This window comes from Dama dama, chromosome 21 (assembly GCF_033118175.1).
Source record: "Dama dama isolate Ldn47 chromosome 21, ASM3311817v1, whole genome shotgun sequence".
Taxonomy (NCBI): domain Eukaryota; kingdom Metazoa; phylum Chordata; class Mammalia; order Artiodactyla; family Cervidae; genus Dama; species Dama dama.
Genome location: NC_083701.1, coordinates 50,263,758 through 50,286,154, shown reverse-complemented (window position 1 = coordinate 50,286,154; position 22,397 = coordinate 50,263,758). Strand labels below are relative to the sequence as shown.

At 35.7% G+C, this 22,397-nt stretch overlaps 1 protein-coding gene across 3 annotated transcripts in view; it reads right to left on the bottom strand.

Annotated features, from left to right (window-relative positions):
• Window positions 1-22,397, bottom strand: part of CSMD3 (CUB and Sushi multiple domains 3) — a 1,326,016-nt gene that overhangs the window by 742,196 nt on the left and 561,423 nt on the right. For all 3 annotated transcript variants that reach the window (XM_061122845.1, XM_061122846.1, XM_061122847.1), the window contains one exon: window positions 7,890-8,014. In XM_061122845.1, the coding sequence (XP_060978828.1) occupies window positions 7,890-8,014 (125 nt within the window). The remainder of the gene's footprint in view (window positions 1-7,889; window positions 8,015-22,397) is intronic.

Below are 22,397 nucleotides of genomic sequence, written 5' to 3'. Positions count from 1 at the left end.
GGTATCTCCAGTTTTCTTGAAGAGATCTCTAGTCTTTCCCATTCTATTGCTTTCCTCTATTTCTTTGTATTATTAATTTAAGAAGCCCTTCTCATTTTTTCTTGCTATTCTCTAGAATTCTGCATTCAGTTGGGTATACCTTTTCTTTTCTCCTTTGCCTTTTGTTTGTCTTCTTTCCTCAGCTATTTGTAAAGCCTCCTCAGACAACCACTTTTTCTTCTTATCTTTTCCTCTGGGATGGTTTTGGTCACTGCCTCTGATACATTGTTAAAAACCTGTGCATAGTTCTTCAGGCCTCTCTCCACAAGATTTAATCCCTTGAATCTGTTCAGAATGTTCACTGCATAATCATAAGGGAATTGAATTAAGTTATACCTGAATGGTCTAGTGGTTTTCCCTACTTTCTTCAATTTAAGACTGAATTTTACAGTAAGGAGCTCATAATCTGAGCCACAGTCAGCTTCAGGTCTTGTTTTTGCTGACTCTATAGAACCCCATCTTCAGCTGCATAGAACATAAGCAATATGATTTCAGTATTTACTACCTGGTGACGTCCATGTGTAGAGTCGTCTCTTATGTTGTTGGAAAATTGTATTTGCTATGACAAGCATATTCTCTTGACAAAACTCTGTTAGCCTTTGCCCTGCTTTGTACTCCATGGCCAAACCTGCCTATTATTCTAGGTATCTCTTGACTTTGCAGGGGCTTTTCTGGTGGTGCTATTGGTAAAGAATCTGCCTGTCAGTGAAGAAGATGCAAGAGACACGGGTTCAAACTCTGGGTCAGGAACTTTTGCATTCTAACCCTCTTTGATGAAAAGGACATTTTTTTTTTTTTTTTTTGGTATTCTTGAGGGTGTGTAGGTCTTCACAGAACCATTCAACTCCAGCTTCATTGGCATCCGTGGTTGGGGCATAGACTTGGATTACTGTGATGTTGAATGATTTTCCTTGGAAAGAAATGGAGATCAATCTGTTGTTTTCAAGGTTACACCCAAGTATTACTTTTCAGATTCTTTTGTTGAATATGACTCCATTTCTTCTAAACGATTCTTGCCCACAGTAGTAGATAAATGGTCATCTGAATTAAATTCACCCATTCCTGTCCATTTTAGTTTACTGATTCCTAAGATGTCGGTATTTAATCTTGTCATCTGCTTGGCCATGTCCAATTTACCTTGACTCATGGATCTAACATTCTAGGTTTCTATACAATATTGTTCTTTACGGCATCAGACATATCCAAAACTGAGTGCCATTTCTGCTTTGGCCCAGCCACTTCATTCTTTCTAGAGCTATTAGTAACTGCCCTCCATCCTTCATCAGTAGCATAGTGGACATCTTCTGACCTGGGGCAGTGGACTCATCTTCCAGTGTTACATCTTTTGCCTTTTCATATTGTTCACGGGGTTTCCCAGTCAAGGGTAAAGAAATGTGTTGCCATTTCATCTTCCACTGGACCAGATTTTGTCAGAACTCTTCACTATCACCTGTCCATCGTGGATGGCCCTGCAAGGCTTCACTCATGGCTTCACTGAGGTATGCAGGCTCTTTTGCCACGACAAGGCTGTGATCCATGAAGGGGACAACTATCAGTACCTCTATCATTAGAGGCTTGTGTTTCATTCAGCCCATGCACTAAACGCTTTCATATAGTTTACCTCATTTTATGCTCATACAAATTCTCAACTCCCTATGAAGTAGACACTGATATACTATAATGCTCCTTTTACAGATAATAAATCTGGTAATTATAAAGAAGGCAGATTACTTAAGTAGAAGGTCAAGGATTTAAACTGCCAAACAAATCCCATGGACGGAGGAGACTGGTAGGCTGCAGTCCATGGGGTTGCGAAGAGTCGGACATGACTGAGCGACCTCACTTTCACTTTTCACTTTTTTTTTTAATTTTTTTTATTATTATTATTATTTTTTTTTTGGTCATACATTGATATGAATCAGCCATAGATTTTCACTTTTCACTTTTATGCATTGGAGAAGGAAATGGCAACCCACTCCAGTGTTCTTGCCTGGAGAATCCCAGGGACGGGGTCGCACAGAGTCGGACACGACTGAAGTGACTTAGCAGTAGTAGTAGCAGTGTGATACCTGAATTCATATTCTTGATTATTTCATTTCACTGGTTTACAGTATGAAGTTAAGAAATAACATGTGGCCTTTGAACATTCTTCATGTGTAACAAAAGTAAGTTTTGGAAGGGATTAGAACACCAGCAATATGTATGATAAATTGTAGTTGAAATTAAAAGGCATGAGACAGATGTAGTAATGGAATTATGGAACGGTGACAGTGGTAGTGGAGGTTTAATGGTACTTTCAGAGATACTTCAGATAAGGAGTGACTAAATAAATTAGATTTATGGACCCAACTCCAGTGTGTCTTGGGGGTGGAGCTTCCCCCACAACACCAGGCATGAAGACACCAGCCAGGTGCATTACAAAGTCAACACAATTCTGATACTTTCTTGGAGATAGTATCAGATTCCACAGGTTAATATTCAGTCTACAAGACTGTTCCCAACTCCCCACTACCCCTCCACTTCAGATGCCATTCTCAAGTCACATTGTTATCTACACTACTACCAATCAGCTACAAACTGGAGATTCCCACAACCTTCTTGGACTTCAGATACCAATCACCAGACCATGTTTGTTACCTATACTTCTAATTGACTGCCTATAAGTCAGAGATTCCCAAAATCATCCTATTTTGGGGTTTGATTAATTTGCTAGAGCAGCTCACAGAACTCAGAGAAATATTTTACTTACTAGATTACTAATTTATTATGAAAAGAAGTAACTCAGGAATGGCTAGACAAAATAAATGCACAAGGCAAGGCATGGAAATGGCATTTGAAACATTCGCATCATCTCCAGGTATATTATTTTCCTCAAATCTCCAAGTGTTCACCAACTTAGAAGCTCTGTGAACCCTGTCCTTTTGTGGTTTTATGGAGACTTCATTACATATACATGATTAATTAAATCACTGGCTATACATGACTGATTTAATCTTCAGCCCCTCTCTTCTTCTTAGAGGTCAGGGGGTGAGACTATATGATGAAATAGAAAATAATCACCACGTTCTGCCCTTATGGTATTTCCTTGTTTTCAATGTCTGACTATCTCCAAACATGGAAATAATCTTCCTCTCATCTGAATTTTGCAGAGGACTTTATCTCTCTTGTACACAAAACAGTCTATTATGTATTAGTTTTTTCTTTATATCTTGCAAATCAATACAAAATAATTTTAAAAAATGTACATACCTTGTATCTCATGTACTGTTTAATATGACATACCTACATTCTATATACATACATACCTACATTCATTAATGCTTGTGAATCCAAAATAAATTAATCAGTATGTTAATAAGTAAATAAACAAATAACTGGATGATTGATTGAATAAAGAAATTAAAAGGTGACTCCTTGGTTTTTACTCCACTTTTCAAAATCTTTCCCCCTCCCCTACCTTTGGCTTTCTTTTCTAATCTTGTCTTAATCAACTCTTCCATTACTCTCAAGAATACCCACACCATTGTGCCTTAAAAGAAAAAAAAAAATTGTTATTTGGGGCAAGCCAAATAAATATTGACTGAAAATTAGTCAAAAAAGTTTTGCCCGATCTATCAAGATTAACTCTCTTAAATGTTTCCTACATAACAAATTGCCAATTCTCAAATGCTTTCTTTGAACAACATGAAAGTCTAAAATATATTTTCTATATATGTTCCATTCACCACATAAATCTTATTTGCATAAGCTCTAGCTTTTGGGTATCTATTGCATTTCCAACAAAGGAAAATTATTTCCATAACAGTAAATTGTCAAATATCTCATATACATATTCCATTTAGGGAATAAAAATTATTGTCTGAGGTTATGTAATATCTATTAATATTAATTTCTGAATTGTCCTTTTGCTTTTGATTCATAATTTGCTGTTTGTGTGAATTTCAGTCCCTTTAAAAATCACAATTTCTTGATTGCTCAACCATGCAATACATAGACAGCAGCTATACTAATGACTTCTCAAAGGTGCAGCACACTGATACTGCTATTTATGCTGCTATCTGGAGAAAAGCATATTTATTCTGTCCAAGCACCCAGGAGACTTGAAAACTATTCTTCATTCAGACTCACAGTGAATAGTCATTTCAAAGCTTCAATTACTATTTCAGCATGTTTCCTCCATTACTGTTTCAACACTACAGCCAGTAACTTCTACCAGCAATTTTTTTTTTCTATAAACCATACACACATGTGCCCTGCATGCAATAAGTAAATAAAAGTTGTATATAAATGATTAATATCTGCAGGAAATGTAATATTAAGATGAAATAGTAATAATATATGAATTTTGAACATACAAATTTTATATCTTCCAACTAATGACTGGTGACTACTGAATGAAAATATATATGTATCTCTCTCTCTCTCTCTCTCTCTCTCTATATATATATATATATATATATATATACACACACACACACACACACACACAGATGTTTGTGCATGTATATTTACATACATATAAATATATCAATCATGTATCTTAGAACCAAAGAAAATATATATACATTAATATTCAACAAACATTTTTTGAGATTTAAGTCAGTACAGAACTGTTCTTTCTACTACTGGGTTTATAAAAAATACAAAATAATATAATACTAGTTTTGCCTTTGAGCAATTTACCATCATAGTAAATATGAATCATTATTTTTATTGAAATGAGAGTCTTGAATGAAAAAAATGGTTTATAGTATCAATCTCACTCTAGGTAAACCTTAAATTCATGATCTGGCTATAATTTCTTGTTCTATGTGAGACTTTGTTCCTGCATTAATCTCTTTTTCTTTAATCTGTCCTCTACTTTCCCATTCTTTTTTTCCATAAAAGAAATGCACACATTTAATTTATGTAAAACTAGATATGTGGACACCACTATCTTGAAACCTTAATTTTCACTTTTGTCCCTTATAACTATATCTTGAGTGGAGAATATCATAAGAAATCAACTTTAAATAGCGTACTGTTCTTTCATTGCCGGGACATTGGTGAGAGTAATTACCACAATATTTATTTACTCAGTGTCCACTTTATAAAAAACAAAGCAAGATATTTCATATCTCAAAGCCAGGAATAAGTTTGATTTTGTGGTGTCATTTTCATATTTCATAGACAATGGTTTTCATGTAAACTGTACATTGTTTTTATATTTCTTTAGCAGCTGTCACATTTAACACGTAAACCATTATTTTTTTTTTTCTTAAAACTTAAAAGCTTTTGCACAACAAAGGAGAACATAAACAAAACAAAAAGACAACCTACACATGGGAGAAAATATCTGCAAACAATGGAACCAGCAACAGAGTAATTTCTAAAATATGCAAACAGTTCATATAGCTCAGTATCAAAAAGACAAACAACCCAACCAAAACATGGGCAGAAGATCTAAAAAGACATTTCATAAAGAAGACATACAGATGACCAGCAGGCACATGAAAAATGCCCAACATCACTAATTATTAGAGAAATTCAAGTCAAAACTTCAATAATAATAAATGCTGGAGAGAGAGTGGGGAGAAAATAAACCCCACTACACTGTTGGTGAGAATGTAAATTGCTACAGCCACTATGGAGAACAGCAGGGCACTTCCTTCAAAGGTATAAAAACAGAGTTGCCATATGATCCTAAAATCCTAGTTCTGGGCATCTATCTGTAGAAAAACAGAATTTGAACATGCATCCCAAAGTTCATAACAGTACTATTTACAATAGTCAAGACATGGAAGCGACCTAAGTGTGTCTATTGACAGATGAAAGGATAAAGACATGTGGTACATACATACAATGGAATATTGCTCAGCCATAAAAAAAGAACGAAATAATGTCATTTGAGAAACACAGATGAACCTAGAAATCATAATACTAAGTAAATCAGACAAAGACAAACACTGTATTCTACATTTAAATGTGGAATCTAAAAAATGGATACAGATTAATTTATTTAGAAAACAGCAACAGACTCACAGACAGAAAGCAAACAAATATAGTTACCAAAATGGGTCTGGGGAGAAAGATAAATTAGGAATTGGGATTAAAATATATATACTACTGTATATAAAATAGATAACCAACAATGACCTACTGTATAGAACAGGGATTATAATCAATTATCTTGTAACATTGTATAATGACAGACAATGTAAAAAATAATAAATATTTGTATGTATATCTGAATCACTTTACTGTACAACTTAAACTAACACAGCATTGTAAATCAACTATATTTCCATAATTTTTTAATGTTTTTTACCATCTTGTACAAATAAGCTTTTTTTAGGATCATCTAACTTCCCTTAGGATCATATTTTATCTTATTTTCTCATTATCTCAGTTTCACATTATTCTTCAATAATAATAAATATATTTCTTTATCTCTGAAATAATATTTTTAATGTTATTTCACTATATGGAATTTTGTAAGCCTTTGATAATGAGAAAGGTAAGGAATAAACAAATAAATAAAAATACTTGAACCCAAGAAAAATCTAGGTTCTCTTTTCTTCATACTTTGGGTTATTATTGCCAAGGGAGTAGAATATAACTATTTGCTTCCATTTTATTATTTTCTATTCCCTCTTTAGTGATCTGAAATTGGACTGCTCTCCACAAACTATGACATCATTCTTAAAGACTTTGTCATTTTCTAAACATTTGAGCTTGGGAGAGTGACTGGATATCTCTGTGTCTCACAACACTCATTTCTAAAATGGAGATAATAATGCTTAGTCCATTGGTTTGTTTAGAGGATTTAAATGAATCAGAGTATATGCAGTGGTGTTAGCACATTGCCTGATGCATACTAAGTGCCTAAAAAATAAAGTCTATGATGAAATTGCCTATATAATTTCACTTTTCAGTTTTTTTATACTTACTAACAGCATAACATCTTTTTTTAGTCTCATAGACTTTAGTTTCATAGTCTCATCATCTTTAATTCCTTCTTATCGCTTTCTCCTTCCATATCCAGCTAGTTGTCAAATACTTTGTCTTTGTCCTCTTACAACAGCTCTCAAATCTATCTTTTCTCTATTCACCAGAATCTGTCTGAGAGGACTCTAGAGGGTGGGGCAACTGAATGAAAATGTTCCCTCAGGGAGAGGAAGCGCTAATGGAACTTTGAGTACTAAGACACTGAAATGCGCAGAGATGCCATTATTAAAAATTACAAAAGCAACAAACAAGCAACAAGAGCACCAGTAAGACAGAGTCAGGTGTTCTTTTTCAAATATAGCTAAATAAAATTTGGAATAAAAGTGCTTCATTTAATTTATATGAAACTAATTCTTAGAAAGGCAGTGTAAGTAAATCTCATCAGCAGTTACTGGTAATACGAAAAGACAGAGAACTCATTGATTTGTCTTAGTTTAAATTAATTCTATAACAAGTGTTCCACCTCCACTGCCACTGACATCATGACTACTGTACATTTACACAATTAAAATAGCAAAGCATACAAATGGGAGGTGCAATTATTGTTTAAAATTCCATATATACATTAATTCCTATACAGAGTGAGTTATAATTTTTAAAAAGGCAAAAAGAGTTATCATTGCCTGTATTACATATTTTAATGTTCCAATTTGTTACCATATGACTATTAGACTGCAAACTGCTTGGGAATCTGACACAGTAGTTTGCCTATTTCATATTTTCAATAATATTGTCAAATACATGAGCTAAATGTTTCCTGCATTCCAATTCAAAGTTTCAATTGAAATTTATACTCAATGGAATGAATTCACACTATTAAAATGTGTTAAGAAAGCATTTTTATTTTAAAGACTCTTCCTTACCTTTACATACAGGCCTGTGATCACTCCAAGCAGCAAAAACTTCAGCTATCCGTTGGCAGGTGATGCTCTTAGCACCCTGTAGGACATAATCTTCATCACAAGAGAACTGCACAGTTGATCCAAGGCTAAAATAGAGCAAAGGATTAAAAAAACAGTATTAGAAGCATATAAATAATGATTAGGTTCCAGTTCTACTGGCAGTATCGAGTAGGTGAAAAATGTCGCACAGTGACAAAAAATTTTCTTTTGGGGAACCAAAATATGAAAATATGGCTTGTACAAACATATAATAAAAATCATAAATACGAATCTACTGCAAATCAATAACATGCTGATATTGGTAGGAAATGTAGAAAGCTCTCATCAAGTTTAATTACCTTGTAAGTTGTAGAAGCCAAAGCTAAACTGACTTATCCTAAGTAGGTGGTAAATGTGAAGCAGAGTAGACTTCTAAACTTAAATTCCAATGCATGTGTTCATACCACATGGCAGTACTTCTTTAGCAGATATTTACATAGGTATTTACTTGGACACGTATTTGCCCATCCATATGTGTGTGTTAGTCGCTCAGTCGTATCTGACTCTGCGACCCCATGGACTGTAGTTCACCAGGCTCCTTTGTCCGTGGGATTCTCCAGGCAAGAATACTGGCGTGGGTTGCCATTTCCTTCTCCAATGTCCATCCATGGATGTGTGTATATGTTTTTTTCTGAAATAAACTGACCATGCATTTTCCCCCTAAAATCCTTAAATAGCAACTTATCAGTGGGAAAAAAATAACAAAGTCTATTTTCTTAACATGGTTTAAATTCCTTCCAGCAATAAGCCCCTGGCAGCTTCTCCACCTCATCTCTAACACAATGCAACACGTCATCAGCACCTGTAGAAGCTGACAGTTTTGCACAGGCCATGCTGTTTTCTGTCTGCACTATTCTCCCTGCCCTCTGTGCCTGGAGAACATTATCTGTACCCTCTCACCCAGGCAGTGCCTGAACAGATCCTGGCCAACTTCCTGAGCTTGTCATGCAGGCAGATTTCATGATCACATTTGAGTTGCTACAAGAGATCTCTGGAACAGTGTGGAGGGCAGTTTAAAAGGAAGATTAATCAGAGAAAGGTAGGCCAGTCGAACCATAACTCAAGTAGTTTAGGTCAAGGGTTGGCAACTATGTCCATCCTGCAGGCTAAATCTGGTCTACTGGCTGTGTGTATGTATATATGTATATATATATGTATATATGTATGTATATGTACGTATGTATGTGTATACACACATGTATGTATACATATATAATGCATATACACATATACATACATATATGTATACATATACATGTATGTATGTATATGTTCACACACATAAATGTATAAAGCCAGTAGACCAGGTTTAGTCTGCAGGATGGACACAGTTGCCAACCCTTGACCTAAACTACTTGAGTTATGGTATATATATGTATGTATGTATATATATGTATATGGTTTATGCATATATATACATATGTGTGGACATATATATATATATATATATTTCATATAAAGTGAAACATTTATCTTTAATACACATTTTAATGCAGATTTGTCCAAAATGCCCAAGTCCAGAGATACTCTATCCCTATAAGTGGACAAAGCTATCCTTGAGTAGGGCTTCCCAGATGGTGCTAGTGGTAAAGAACTTACCTGCCAATGAAGGAGACATAAGAGACATGGGTTAGATCCCTGGGTTGGGAGGATCCCCTGGAGGAGGGCATGCAACCCACTCCAGTATTCTTGCCTGGAGAACCCCATGGGCAGAGGAGCCTGGCAGGCTACAAACCATAGGGTCGCAAAGAGTCAGACACAACTGAAGCAACCTAACTCGCATGCATTCTTGGTTAATATTCTCTGTCATGGCTACTTAAATTGCTTGTAATTCTGGAGAAGGAAATGGCAGTCATGTACTCAACTCTTATACAAGACACATTTATTGTATTCCAGGGACAAAAAAGAATGTAATGTGATCAAAAAAGAATGTAATGTGATTAGAGTACACAAATTAAGAGGACAGGGGTATGAAACGAAGTTAAGGAAGAAAAGAGACTGAGGGCAGATCATTTATAAATCAGTACACCATAGTAAGAGTTGTAACTTTTACTCTGGGAGAATGGAGGAATAGTTATAGGATTATGAACCAAAGGAATGGCATTATGACATTTAATGTTTTAAAGTGACCATATCATCTGCTGGTTGAAGAATAAATGTTAAGAAGAAAAAGGCAGAAGTAGGAATTTGATACTGCCTCTTGGAGTAATCATGGTTCTCAGGGAGATGGGATCTATACTAGGAAGGTTCAGTTCAGTTCAGTTCAGTCACTCAGTCATGTTTGACTCTTTGTGACCCCATGAACTGAAACACGCCAGGCCTCCCTGTCCATCAACAACTCCTAGAGTTTACTCAAACTCATGTCCATTGAGTTGGTGATGCCATCCAATTGTCCACCCCTTCTCCTCCCACCTTCAATCTTTCCCAGCATCAGGGTATTCTCAAATGAGTCAGTTCTTTGCATCAGGTGGCCAAAGTACGGGAGTGTCAGTTTCAGCATCACTCTTTCCAGTGACTATTTAGGACTGATTTCCTTTAGGATAGACCGGTTGGATCTCCTTGCAGTCCAAGGGACTCTCAAGAGTCTTCTCCAACCCCACAGTTCAAAAGCATCAATTTTTTGGCGCTCAGCTTTCTTTATAGTTCAACTTTCACATCCATACATGACTACTGGAAAAACCATAGCTTTGACTAGATGGAGCTCTGTTGGCAAAATAATGTCCCTGCTTTTTAATATGTTGTCTAGGTTGGTCATAACTTTTATTCCAAGGAGCAAGCTTCTTTTAATTTCTTTTAATTTCATGGCTGCAGTCACCATCTGCAGTGTAGCTGTTAGAAATTAATGATGGTAAAACATTAAAAAAGAGACCTTAGTACAAGATCTGGCTCACAGAAGTCTGGCCCCCAGAACTTAATTAACTAAATTAATAAACTAAATGAAAGATTCCATCAAGGGCACTGTATTTGTCACAGATGACTATAATATTCTAATTTAACCAGGCTGTTCTTACTAAAAACAATATATTGCATCTTGTTTAAGTAACAAGTGTTTTAGCTTGTTTCTTTTGATTATTGAAAACTATAAAGACAGACAATTTGTTATAATAAACACTTAGTGCTTTGCTGCTACACCTATACCAAAGACTGGCAGTGATGGTCTCAAGTTTCTTCCTTACCCCTCACCAAAGATTAACAATTCCATTTTTTTTTTTTTTGCATCAATTAATACACTGGGGGAGGTAGTTTAGAGTTGACATTAATAGTTTAAACTGCAGATCTTTCAAATCCTAACTCTTCCCTTTGCCAGCTTTATGGCTTTGAGAAAATAACAATCTCTCTAAGCCTCAGCATCCTTATCTGTCATGATAACAATATGAAATATCATTTATAAACTATACAATGGCAAACACATTTGGGACACTCAATTATATTTCTAAATCACAGAAATAGTTGTGAAAGCCATTAATTTCTTCCCCACTTTTGAAAAAAGACTCTTCTTTGGGGATCTGCAAGCACCTTCATCCAGGATCATAGCTATACTTTAACATATTCTAAAACAAAAATATAAACGTAAAAAACAACATAGAGAAAGCAGAAGTTAATAAAATAAGCAGCCTCTTTAGCAGAATCCAAGGGCAATAATATCCAGAAAATGGGTACCTTTAACAAACACATTTTTATTTTATGAACTGCTTTAACATGAGTTGAAATTAAAGAAAGTGTTTCATTAAAAATATTTATGTTAAGGGAAGCAGTAAAAGAATACAAGTTCTGTAATTTTCACTGCACTTTCTTTGTCACTAATGAAGAGACATCTGTTTTACCAGGTTGAATAAAACATTCCAGTTTAGTAAGTTACATAATCTGATAGAACATTTTGAAATAAATGATTGAATACATTTTCAATATGAAAATATTAAATTATAAAGCATGTGATATACAAGAGCGTAGTTTGAAAAACAATCGTTGACCTAGCCTATGTGTAAATACTACCATATTTTAAAAAAATTATACTTATTATTGCAAAAACACATTATAACCTCAAAGCTGTCACAAAAAGAAGATATGAGTTTTCAAAATATATAAATGTTTCCTGTTTTAATCAAATAGCTAATATAATTTCATACAAATAAAAAAATATGAGATAAGGAAGAACAAGTGATGGTATCTGAGTCAAAGAAGATTTAAGAAATAAGCAGCAGGGGATCTTGAGAGAATGACATAAATAGTAAATTTGTAACTAATTTTTTTTCAGTTATTGAATTTTGGTTTATTTAAAGATCTAGACAACTTCCTGACAGATGCAAAACTTTATCACTAACGAAGGTGCATATTTTTTTTTTTTAAATTATCACTGTATTACTAGAAACTATCCAAACATGAAAGATGACCTAAAAATTAAAACATCTTCAAACCATTTCTATAAAGAAAAAAAAAAAATACTAAACATGTAGAAAATAACTATCACTAAAATTACCTCAAAAATCACTAAGATAATATGCTTTTTAGACTTTTAGCAGGGATACTACATGCCAGAATAAATGGAACTATGTCAAAACTTTGAGTGAATATAAGTTAGAAATCTAGCATTCTATTCATACTTATTCAAACAAGTGGAATCAAAATGTCATACTTTTTTAGCTGGGCAAAAATTCACAGTTTCTATATATATATACAATACATATTATTTATATATATGCAAATACAGTTTTTACTACACTAGACAAAGGCTTACAAAACAAGAAATTAACATGTGATGCAGTATTAACTAAAGTACAGATTTTGTTCAAATTTCACAAAATTTTACGCTTGTACCCATTATTTGTTTTCATAGATTATTCAAGTTTCCATATTTATTTAACTGCATTGAACAGCTTTAGTTTCATGTAACAATTTCTGAAAAACTATGTTTCCATTTTTATTCTGTCATATATATTTTCTAAAATTCCTTTTATGGCTTCTTAGATACACCCATCATTTAAAAGTGGACATTTAATTTCCAAATGCATTGGGTTTTTAAAGTAGCTTTGATATTAATTTCTCAAATTGATACTAATTTCTCATTTAAATTGCCCTCTTCTTTGCAATCACCCTCTGTCTTTTTTTCAGTCTTTAAACTTTATTGAGGCTTTCAATGACTAAGTCAAAGATCTCTCCTGGTAACTAGAGAGTGTTAACAAATCTTGATCACTTTCTGTAATGACCTAAGTGAGTGTCTCGCAGCAAGATCACAAATTCAAAGTGTTCCAAATTGAACTTGCCTTTCCTGAGATCCATTTGTCTTCCTAAAATTCCAATCTTAGTACATTCTACTACTATCTATTTAGTAATCCAAGACAGAAGCATCTACACTTGCAAAGAATTTTCATTAATTAAATTATTCAATATACATTCACTGCTTATGTAGGAGAGACAACCTCAAATGTCTTATAGATGATCAAGGCCAAAAGCTTGATCATGAATAGGTGAGTATCTGCTTGCTTAAACCATTTATATTTAAAAGGATTTCTTTTTTCTTCAAATACTATACAGAACCAACAAAATAGAAAACTTGCTGACTATGATTATTGTACCCTTTGGGATATGTTAGGTACTGACAAAGAGAACACAATACCAAAAGAAGATATAAGACTCTCCTCTCAGAGTTCATTGACATATAGGGGAGACAAATAGGAAAAATAAAATAAAATGTGCTACCATATCATAAGGGTGGAGACTGCTATGAAAGAAGAAAGAGAGGCACATAATCAAGGCTTGTTTGGGGGTTGAAACCTTAGCTTTATACTGAAAACTGAGCAGATATAGCCAAACAATAAATAGGAAAGCCATTTCTAGGTAAGGAATGCACGATAGAAAACTCCGAGGGGTTACAGTCATGATAGATTTTGGGAACCACAAAAGTTTGAGAACAAGTAACAACTATGGCTACAGTCTGTGTATATGTGTGTGTGTGTGTGTATATATATATAAGTGGAAAGTTGAAGTGGGAGTGAGATGAGGGATAAAGGATTGATGATATATGAAATTAAAGAAAAAAATTGAGATTTAGTTATAGAAAGCATTTCTATACCCTGTATATCTGGCAGATTTTATCTGTTCCCTTTCAACAATTATTCCTTACCCCTCAAACAGAATCATACCTTATTTTGGATATAGGTATATTTTCTAGATTTCCATGACACCCCCAGGAAGTCTCATACTTAATTTAAACCTATTATGCTGATTTCATTTTGCTAAGCTACTGGCTGTTTCAAAGGTGTGTGGTGGTTGGTGGTTTAGTCACTAAGTTTTGTCCAACTCTTGTGAGCCTGTGGTCTATAGTCAGCCAGGCTCCTCTGTCCATGGGATTCTCCAGGCAAGAACACTGGAGTGGGTTACCATTTCCTTCTCCATCAAAGGTGTGTAGGACAACCATTTTTGGCCAATGAAATGGCTGGTCAAGACTTCTCATGCTCAACAAAAATACAAGAACTCAAAAAGAGAAAAATCTTTGCCAGTTTTCCTTCTTCCTTCTTTAAAAGAAGGATTGATACCTAGAACAAGAGTAATAGCAGTAGTCTTCCCATCACAAGACAATCACCATAATACTCAAAACTAACATACTAAGAATGATATAGAAAATTATACTATAAATGTAATGTTTTAATATAACTATGTATATTTTAAACTTTATTTCAACAAAAGATTACCATGATTTAAATGAGGTGTAGTCTTAAACCATGTCTTATATCACCTTCTCTTTTCAACATTTTTAGTATAACATTGCAATAACAGCTTATTTTTCCATTTTTCCCCTCAAGTAATGAGGAAACTATGAGGATAAAGCTAACAAAATATATAAAATTATACACTCAGAAAGTTTGCACAGTATATAGACTAAGGTTTGTTATCTGTTTTAAGATTGCCTTCCCATGTCAAAAATTTTGTTATTTCCTAAATGTCCTATCAGCTTACTTTCAAAAATCTATTCTTACTATTTCTTCTATATATTTATACAACTTAAAAGACTTTTTAAAATTAGAGTGTTTTGACATCATGATATTGCCCTGTGCAGTCTGAGCCCCACACAATAGAGTATATATGCTTGTATTGCTCTTTATTTTCATGCCTAGGTAAGATGTCTTTTTAAGGAACTTTCTCAAAGAGATGAGAAACAACTTTCAATAGGAACAATAGTATTATAATTCTTAACTGCACTGGTCTTAAAACATAACATCAGAGAAGGCTGCAATACAGATTTACCCAAATTCAACTCATCAAGCTTTTCTTAAGTATCTAAACTGCTGTTGGATTGGTGATGAAAAATACAAGAAGATGATATATGTTTTCAATAAGCAAAATAAAGTCCAGTATTGTGGTAAGAGAAGCACACAAGTGAATATCATTCAAACCATATGAACAAGAGAATATGGACACAAGTTATGGGAAACCCAGGAAGATGAAAGTCCATTTGAAGAGTGGATAGAATTCTCATAGGCAAACATATTCTAGGAAGAGAGGAGAGCATGTGCTATATTACTGACCTGATAAAGTATAGAGACATTTGGAAGAATCGGTTGCCTTAAGCAAACAGTTAATTTCAGGGAACAGTAGTCTGTATTTTTTAACGTTTCTTTTTAAAGTACACATCACACAACTAAACTGATATATTTTCTGAAGAGGCACGTTTAGCATGCTGTAACACAATACAATAGAAATGGAAATATAATGTCAGAAAGTTAGATTTGGACTGTGTTAAGGAGAAATTTAAATGCAAGAATGCAGATATATAAGTGAGGCAGGAAGAACACCAAATTGCAAGCCATAAGCTCTGGGTTCAAGGCATGCCTTTATTACTGCTAAGCGTGCAAACTTCTGGCACACAGGTATACTCATGAGCAAAACAAATATTGGCATGTACAATGTTATAATTAGTAACAACATAATGGTTGTGAAAGTACTTTTAGGTTAATGTATGCTATATGTCAGGGCTCCCCAGTGGCTCAGTGGATAAGGAATCCGCCTGCAATGCAGGAGTCATGGAGACAGGGGTTTGATACTCGAGTCAGGAAGATCCTCTGGAAGAGGGCATAACAACCCACTCCAATATTCTTGCTTGGAGAATCCCATGGACAGAAGAGCCTGACAGGCTACAGTCCATTGGGTCACAAAAAGTTGGATACAACTAAAGAACCTCTTGATGAAAGTGAAAGAGGAGAGTGAAAAAGTCAGCTTAAAGCTCAACATTCAGAAAATTAAGATCATGGCATCCAGTCCCATCACTTCATGGCAAATAGATGTGGAAACAGTGGCTGACTTTATTCTTCTGGGCTCCAAAATCACTGCAGATATTGATAGCAGCCATGAAATTAAAAGATGCTTACTCCTTAGAAGGAAAATAATGACCAACCTAGATAGCATATCAAAAAGCAGAGACATTACTTTGTCAACAAAGGTCCATCTAGTCAGGCTATGGTTTTTCCAATAGTTATGTACGGATGTAAGAGTTGGTCTATAAAGAAAGCGGAGTGCTGAAGAACTGATGCTTTTGAACTGTGGTGTTGGAAAAGAATCTTGAGAGTCCCTTGGACTACAAGGAGGTCCAACCAGTCCATCCTAAAGGAGAACAGTCCTGGGTGTTCATTGGAAGGACTGATGGTGAGGCTGAAACTCCAATACTTTGGTCACCTGATGCGAAGAGCTGACTCATTTGAAAAGACCCTGATGCAGGGAAAGATTGAGGGCAGGAGAATGAGACGACAGAGAATGAAATGGTTGCAAGGCATCAACGATTCAATGGACATGAATTTGGGTAGACTCCGGGAGTTGGTGATGGACAGGGAGGCCTGGCATGCTGCGGTTCATGGGGTCACAAAGAGTCAGACATGACTGAGTGACTGAACTGAACTGAACTGAAGTGATTGAGCATGCATGTGCATATGTTATATGTCTGTGTGTAATAACTGATATAATTTCTTAGTTCAGTGAACTTTGGGAGATAACACATTTTTGAGACAGGAGTAATGTATGAGGAGTTGTAAAATAAGAATCTTTACCTGAAAGACAAGTGTAATATACCTCCAACAGAGGAGGTAACCATTGGTATTGCAATGGTTAGAATTTTTAAGTGTATAAAGTAAGAAGGAGGCAATATGAGTTGAAAATAATCAATTAATAAGATTGAAGAAGCAGAATTAATAAATTGTTGTATTTAGAGAGTAAAGATTTTTAAATCTGTATTTACTGGGAAAATCATAGGAAAATCAAAAAGAGAAAGAAATGATGAATAACCAAACATTTATTGAGCCTTACTTAATTTTGGGTACTTAAATATGCAATTTCATGACATAATCTAGTCCTACACTAAAACAGAACAATTTGGTGTTACTCTTTCTATTTTTATTGAAGAAACAGAACTTTGGGGACAATAATGAGCTTCTCTAAATCAAATAAGAGTGACAGTATCTAAAATTAAGATTCATCTAATTCCAAATTCCATGTTCTCTCATTTGGAATGATGTATATGTGTTGTGGAGAAAGATTAGCTTAATTTTTTTTCAAGTTAAAAAAGTAAATATCCATATGTCAGGTGAGTGAAAATAACAAAGACCTAGGAGAAACACAGAAAGTCATGAATATTGAATCTTTCAGATTTCTTAAAAAACTGGAAATAGAACTGCCATATGACCCAGCAATACCACTTCTGGGCATACACACCGAGGAAACCAGATCAGAAGTAATGCTATTCTTAAAGCTTAATATACAGTAGAAGATGAGAGTTTTGAAACTGGAACATGGAGGAAGGTTTATTTTTAGGGAATGCGAGGAGAAAACGAATTCCACAAGAAAAGAATGAAAAATGGATAGCCAGAGAGTAGATTTGGGAAAACTAAAGTATTCCTTGGTCATGTAAATAACCAAGAAACATGTAATAAAGATATAACAATGATGACAGTAGGGTCAAAGAAAATGAGGACTGCAGAAATTAATTTAATTTGGGATTGATAAGTCATTAGTAATTAAAGAGATGATGCAAAAAGCCAGACTAAAAAACATTAGGAAATAGTTGTATGATAAGGTAGTGTCACATAGGTAGCTATTCTTTAAGATTTTTATGGGAGGACATTTAACACCTTTGTCGGAGAAGGCAATGGCAACCCACTCCAGTACTCTTGCCTGGAAAATCCCATGGACAGATGAGCCTGGTAGGCTGCAGTCCACGGGGTTGTGAACAGTCGGACACGACTGAGCAACTTCAATTTCACTTTTCACTTTCAGGCATTGGAAAGGGAAATGGCAACCCACTCCAGTGTTCTTGCCTGGAGAGTCCCAGAGATGGTGGAACCTAGTGGGCTGCTGCCTAAGGGGTCGCACAGAGTCAGACACGACTGAAGTGACTTAGCAGCAGCAGCAGCAACATAACACCTTTGTAAATTTCTATTAGTGATCTCTTTGCAATTACTAAAGTTAGATATATAAATGAACATATTTAGAAATCTCATGCTAGAACAGGGGGTAAAGATGGGTCCAAATTCAAAAGTTGGACAGACTGCATCATGAGAGTCAGCTTTTCCTCATCATGTTACTGTTTTAATATTCAGTTCAGTTCAGTTCATTTCAGTTGCTCAGTTTTATCTGACTCTTTACGACCCCATGAACTGTAGCACGCTAGGCTTCCTTGTCTATCACCAACTCCTGGGGTTTACTCAGGTCTACTGAGTCTATGATGCCATCCAAACATCTCATCCTCTGTGGTCCCCGTATCCTCCCACCGTCAATTTTTCTCAGCATCAGTCGTTTCAAATGAGTCAGTTCTTCACATTAAGTGGCCAAAGTATTGGAGTTTCAGCTTCAACATCAGTCCTTCCATTGAATATTCAGGACTGATTTCCTTTAGAAGGGACTGGTTGGACCTCCTTGCAGTCCAAGGGACTCTCAAGAGTCTTCTCCAATGACACAGTTCAAAAGCATCAATTCTTCAGTGCTCAGCTTTCTTTATAGTCCAACTCTCACATGCATACATGACTACTGGAAAAACCATAGCCTTGACTAGATGGACCTTTGTTGGCAAAGTAATGTCTCTGCTTTGTAATATGCTCTCTAGGCTGCTCATAACTTTCCTTCCAAGGAGTAAGTGTCTTTTAATTTCATGGCTGCTATAAACATCTGCAGTGATTTTGGACCCCCAAAGAATAAAGCCAGCCACTGTTTCCACTGTTTCCCCATTTATTTGCCATGAAGTGATGGGACTGGAGGCCATGATGTTTGTTTTCTGAATGTTGACCTTTAAGCTAACTTTTTCACTCTCCTCTTTCACTTTCATCAAGGGGCTCTTAAGTTGTTCTTCACTTTCTGCCATAAGGGTGGTGCCATCTGCATATCTGAGGTTATTGATATTTATCCTGGCAATCTTGAGTCCAGCTTGTGCTTCATCTAGACCAGCGTTTCTCATGATGTACTCTGCATATAAGTTAAATAAGCAGCTGACAATATACAGCCTTGATGTACTGCTTTCGGATTTGGAACCAGTCTGTTGTTCCATGTCCAGTTCTAACTGTTGCTTCCTGACCTGCAGAAAGGTTTCTCAGGAGACAAGTCAAGTGGTCTGGTATTCCCATCTCTTTCAGAATTTTCCACAGTTTATGATGATCCACACAGTCAAAGGTTTTGGCATAGTCAATAAAGCAGAAATAGATGTTTTTTCTGGAGCTCTCTTGCTTTTTTGATGATTCAATGGATGTTGGCAATTTGATTTCTGGTTCCTCTGCCTTTTCTAAACCCAGATTGCACATCTGGAAGTTCACAGTTCACATATGGTTGAAGCCTGGCTTTGAGAATTTTGAGCACTACTTTACTAACATGTGAGATGAGTGCACTTGTGTGGAACTTTGAACATTCTTTGGGATTGCCTTTCTTTGGGATTGGAATGAAAACTGTCCTTTTTCCAGTCCTATGGCCACTGCTGAGTTTTCCAAATTTTCTGGCATATTGAGTACAGAACTTTCACAGCATTATCATTTAGGATTTGAAATAGCTCAATTGGCATTCCGTCACCTCCATTAGCCTTGTTTGTAGTGATGATTACTAAGGCCCACTTGACTTCACATTCCAGGACGTCTGGTTCTAGGTGAGTAATCACACCATTGTGATTATCTGGGTCGTGATGATCTTTTTTGTATAGTTCTTCTGTGTATTCTTACCACCTCTTCTCAATATCTTCTGCCTCTGTTAGGTCCCTACCATTTCTGTCCTTTATGTGCTCATCTTTGCCTGAAATATCCCCATGCTATCTCTAATTTTCTTGAAGAGATTTTAGTCTTTCCCATTCTGGTTTTTTTTTTTTTTTTCCTCTATTTCTTTGCACTGATCACTGAGGAAGGCTTTCTTATTCTCCTTGCTATTCTTTGGAACTCTGTATTCAAATGGGTATATCCTTCCTTTTCTCCTTTGCTTTTCCCTTCTCTTCTTTTCAAAGCTATTTGTAAGGCCTCTTCAGATAGCCATTTTGCTTTTTTGCATTTCTTTTTCTTGGGATGGTCTTGATCCCTATCTCCTGTACAGTGTCATGAATCTCCGTCCATAGTTCATTGGGCACTCTGTCTATCAGATCTAGTCCTTTAAATCTATATATTTAAGGATAAGAGGCTTCAATCTCAAAGAAAGGCAGTGCCAATGGATGTTCAAATATTCTTTGAACAATGAGCACAATTGCACTCATCTCTCACACTAGCAAAGTAATGCTCAAAATTCTCCAAGCCAGGCTTCAACAGAACATGAAGCATGAACTTCCAGATGTTCAAGCTGATTTGAGAAAAGGCACAGGGAACCAGAAATCATATTGCCATCATCTGTTGGATATCAAAAAAGCAAGAGAGCTTCAAAAAACATCTATTTCTGCTTTATTGACTATGCCAGTCTTTCACTGTGTGGATCATCACAAACTGTGGAAAATTCTGAAAGAGAAGGGAATACCAGACCACCTGACCTGCCTCTTGAGAAACCTTTCTGCAGGTCAGGAAGCAACAGTTAGAACTGGACATGGAACAACTGACTGGTTACAAATAGGGAAAGGAGTATGTCTAGGCTGTGTATTGTCAGCTGCTTATTTAATTATGAGTACATTATGCAGAGTACATTATGAGAAATGCTGGTCTGGATGAAGCACAAGCTGAAGTCAAGATTGCCGGGAAAAATATCAATAACCTCAGATATGCAGATGACACCACCCTTATGGCAGAAAGTGAAGAACAACTTAAGAGCCTCTTGATGAAAGTGAAAGAGGGGAGTGAAAAGGTTAGTTTAAAACTCAACATTCAGAAAACAAAGATCATGGTCTCCGGTCCCATCACTTCATGGCAAATATATGGAGAAACAGTGGAAACAGTGACTGACTTTTTTGGGGGGCGGCTCCATAATCACCACAGATGGTGATTGTAGCCATGAAATTAAAAGATGCTTACTCTTTGGAAGGAAAGTTATGACCAACCCAGACAGCATATTAAAAAGCAGAGACATTACTTTGGCAACAATGATCTGACTAGTCAAGGCTATGTTTTTTCCAGTAGTCATGTATGGATGCGAGAGTTGTACTATAAAGGTGAGTGCGGACAAATTGATTCTTCTGAACTGTGCTATTGGAGAAGACTCTTGAGAGTCCCTTGGACTGCAAGGAGATCCAACCAGTCCATCCTAAAGGAGATCAGTCCTGGGTGTTCATTGAAAGGACTGATGTTGAAGATGAAACCCCAATACATTGGCCACCTGATGTGAAGAGTTGACTAATTGAAACGACCGTGATGCTGGGAAAGATTGAGGGCAGTAGGAGAAGGGAACAGGGATGAGGTGGTTGGATGGCATCACTGACTCAATGTATATGAGTTTGGGTAGGTTCCGGGAGTTGGTGATGAACAGGGAGGCCTGGTGTGCTGCAGTTCATGGGGTCACAAAGAGTCGAACACAACTAAGTGACTGAACTGAACTAAAAATTTAAACATCCCCTTGAAAAAAACCCATGGTGCTTGGTGCTGTAATTAACTGTTCCTACTTTCCTGTCTTCCCCTCACTCCTACCATGTACCTGGCAGCTTGTAATTACTACCAAGCTTTACATCTGATTTGCTAGGAAATAGTGTTTCCAATTAAAACAAATTAGAAGCCACTCTACCTCCTAAATATGTTTTGTGCATTACAAAGAAAATAATATTCCACTTGAAAATAATATAGGAATTGTTCTCCCTAGATCCCATGCCAATACATTCAGGGGCTGCCATTAGTTTAGCAATGGTGATTGGCAAATCTTCAGAAACTGTCTTGGTAGAGTTTTTAATGTATAAATAATAGAGCAAAAACACATTCTTAACAGATATGAAGCCAATAACAAAAGCTGTTTTATATTTACATGGGGCAGAGGCTGGTCCTTCAATTAAATAAACCAGTCTTGCTTCTATATGTG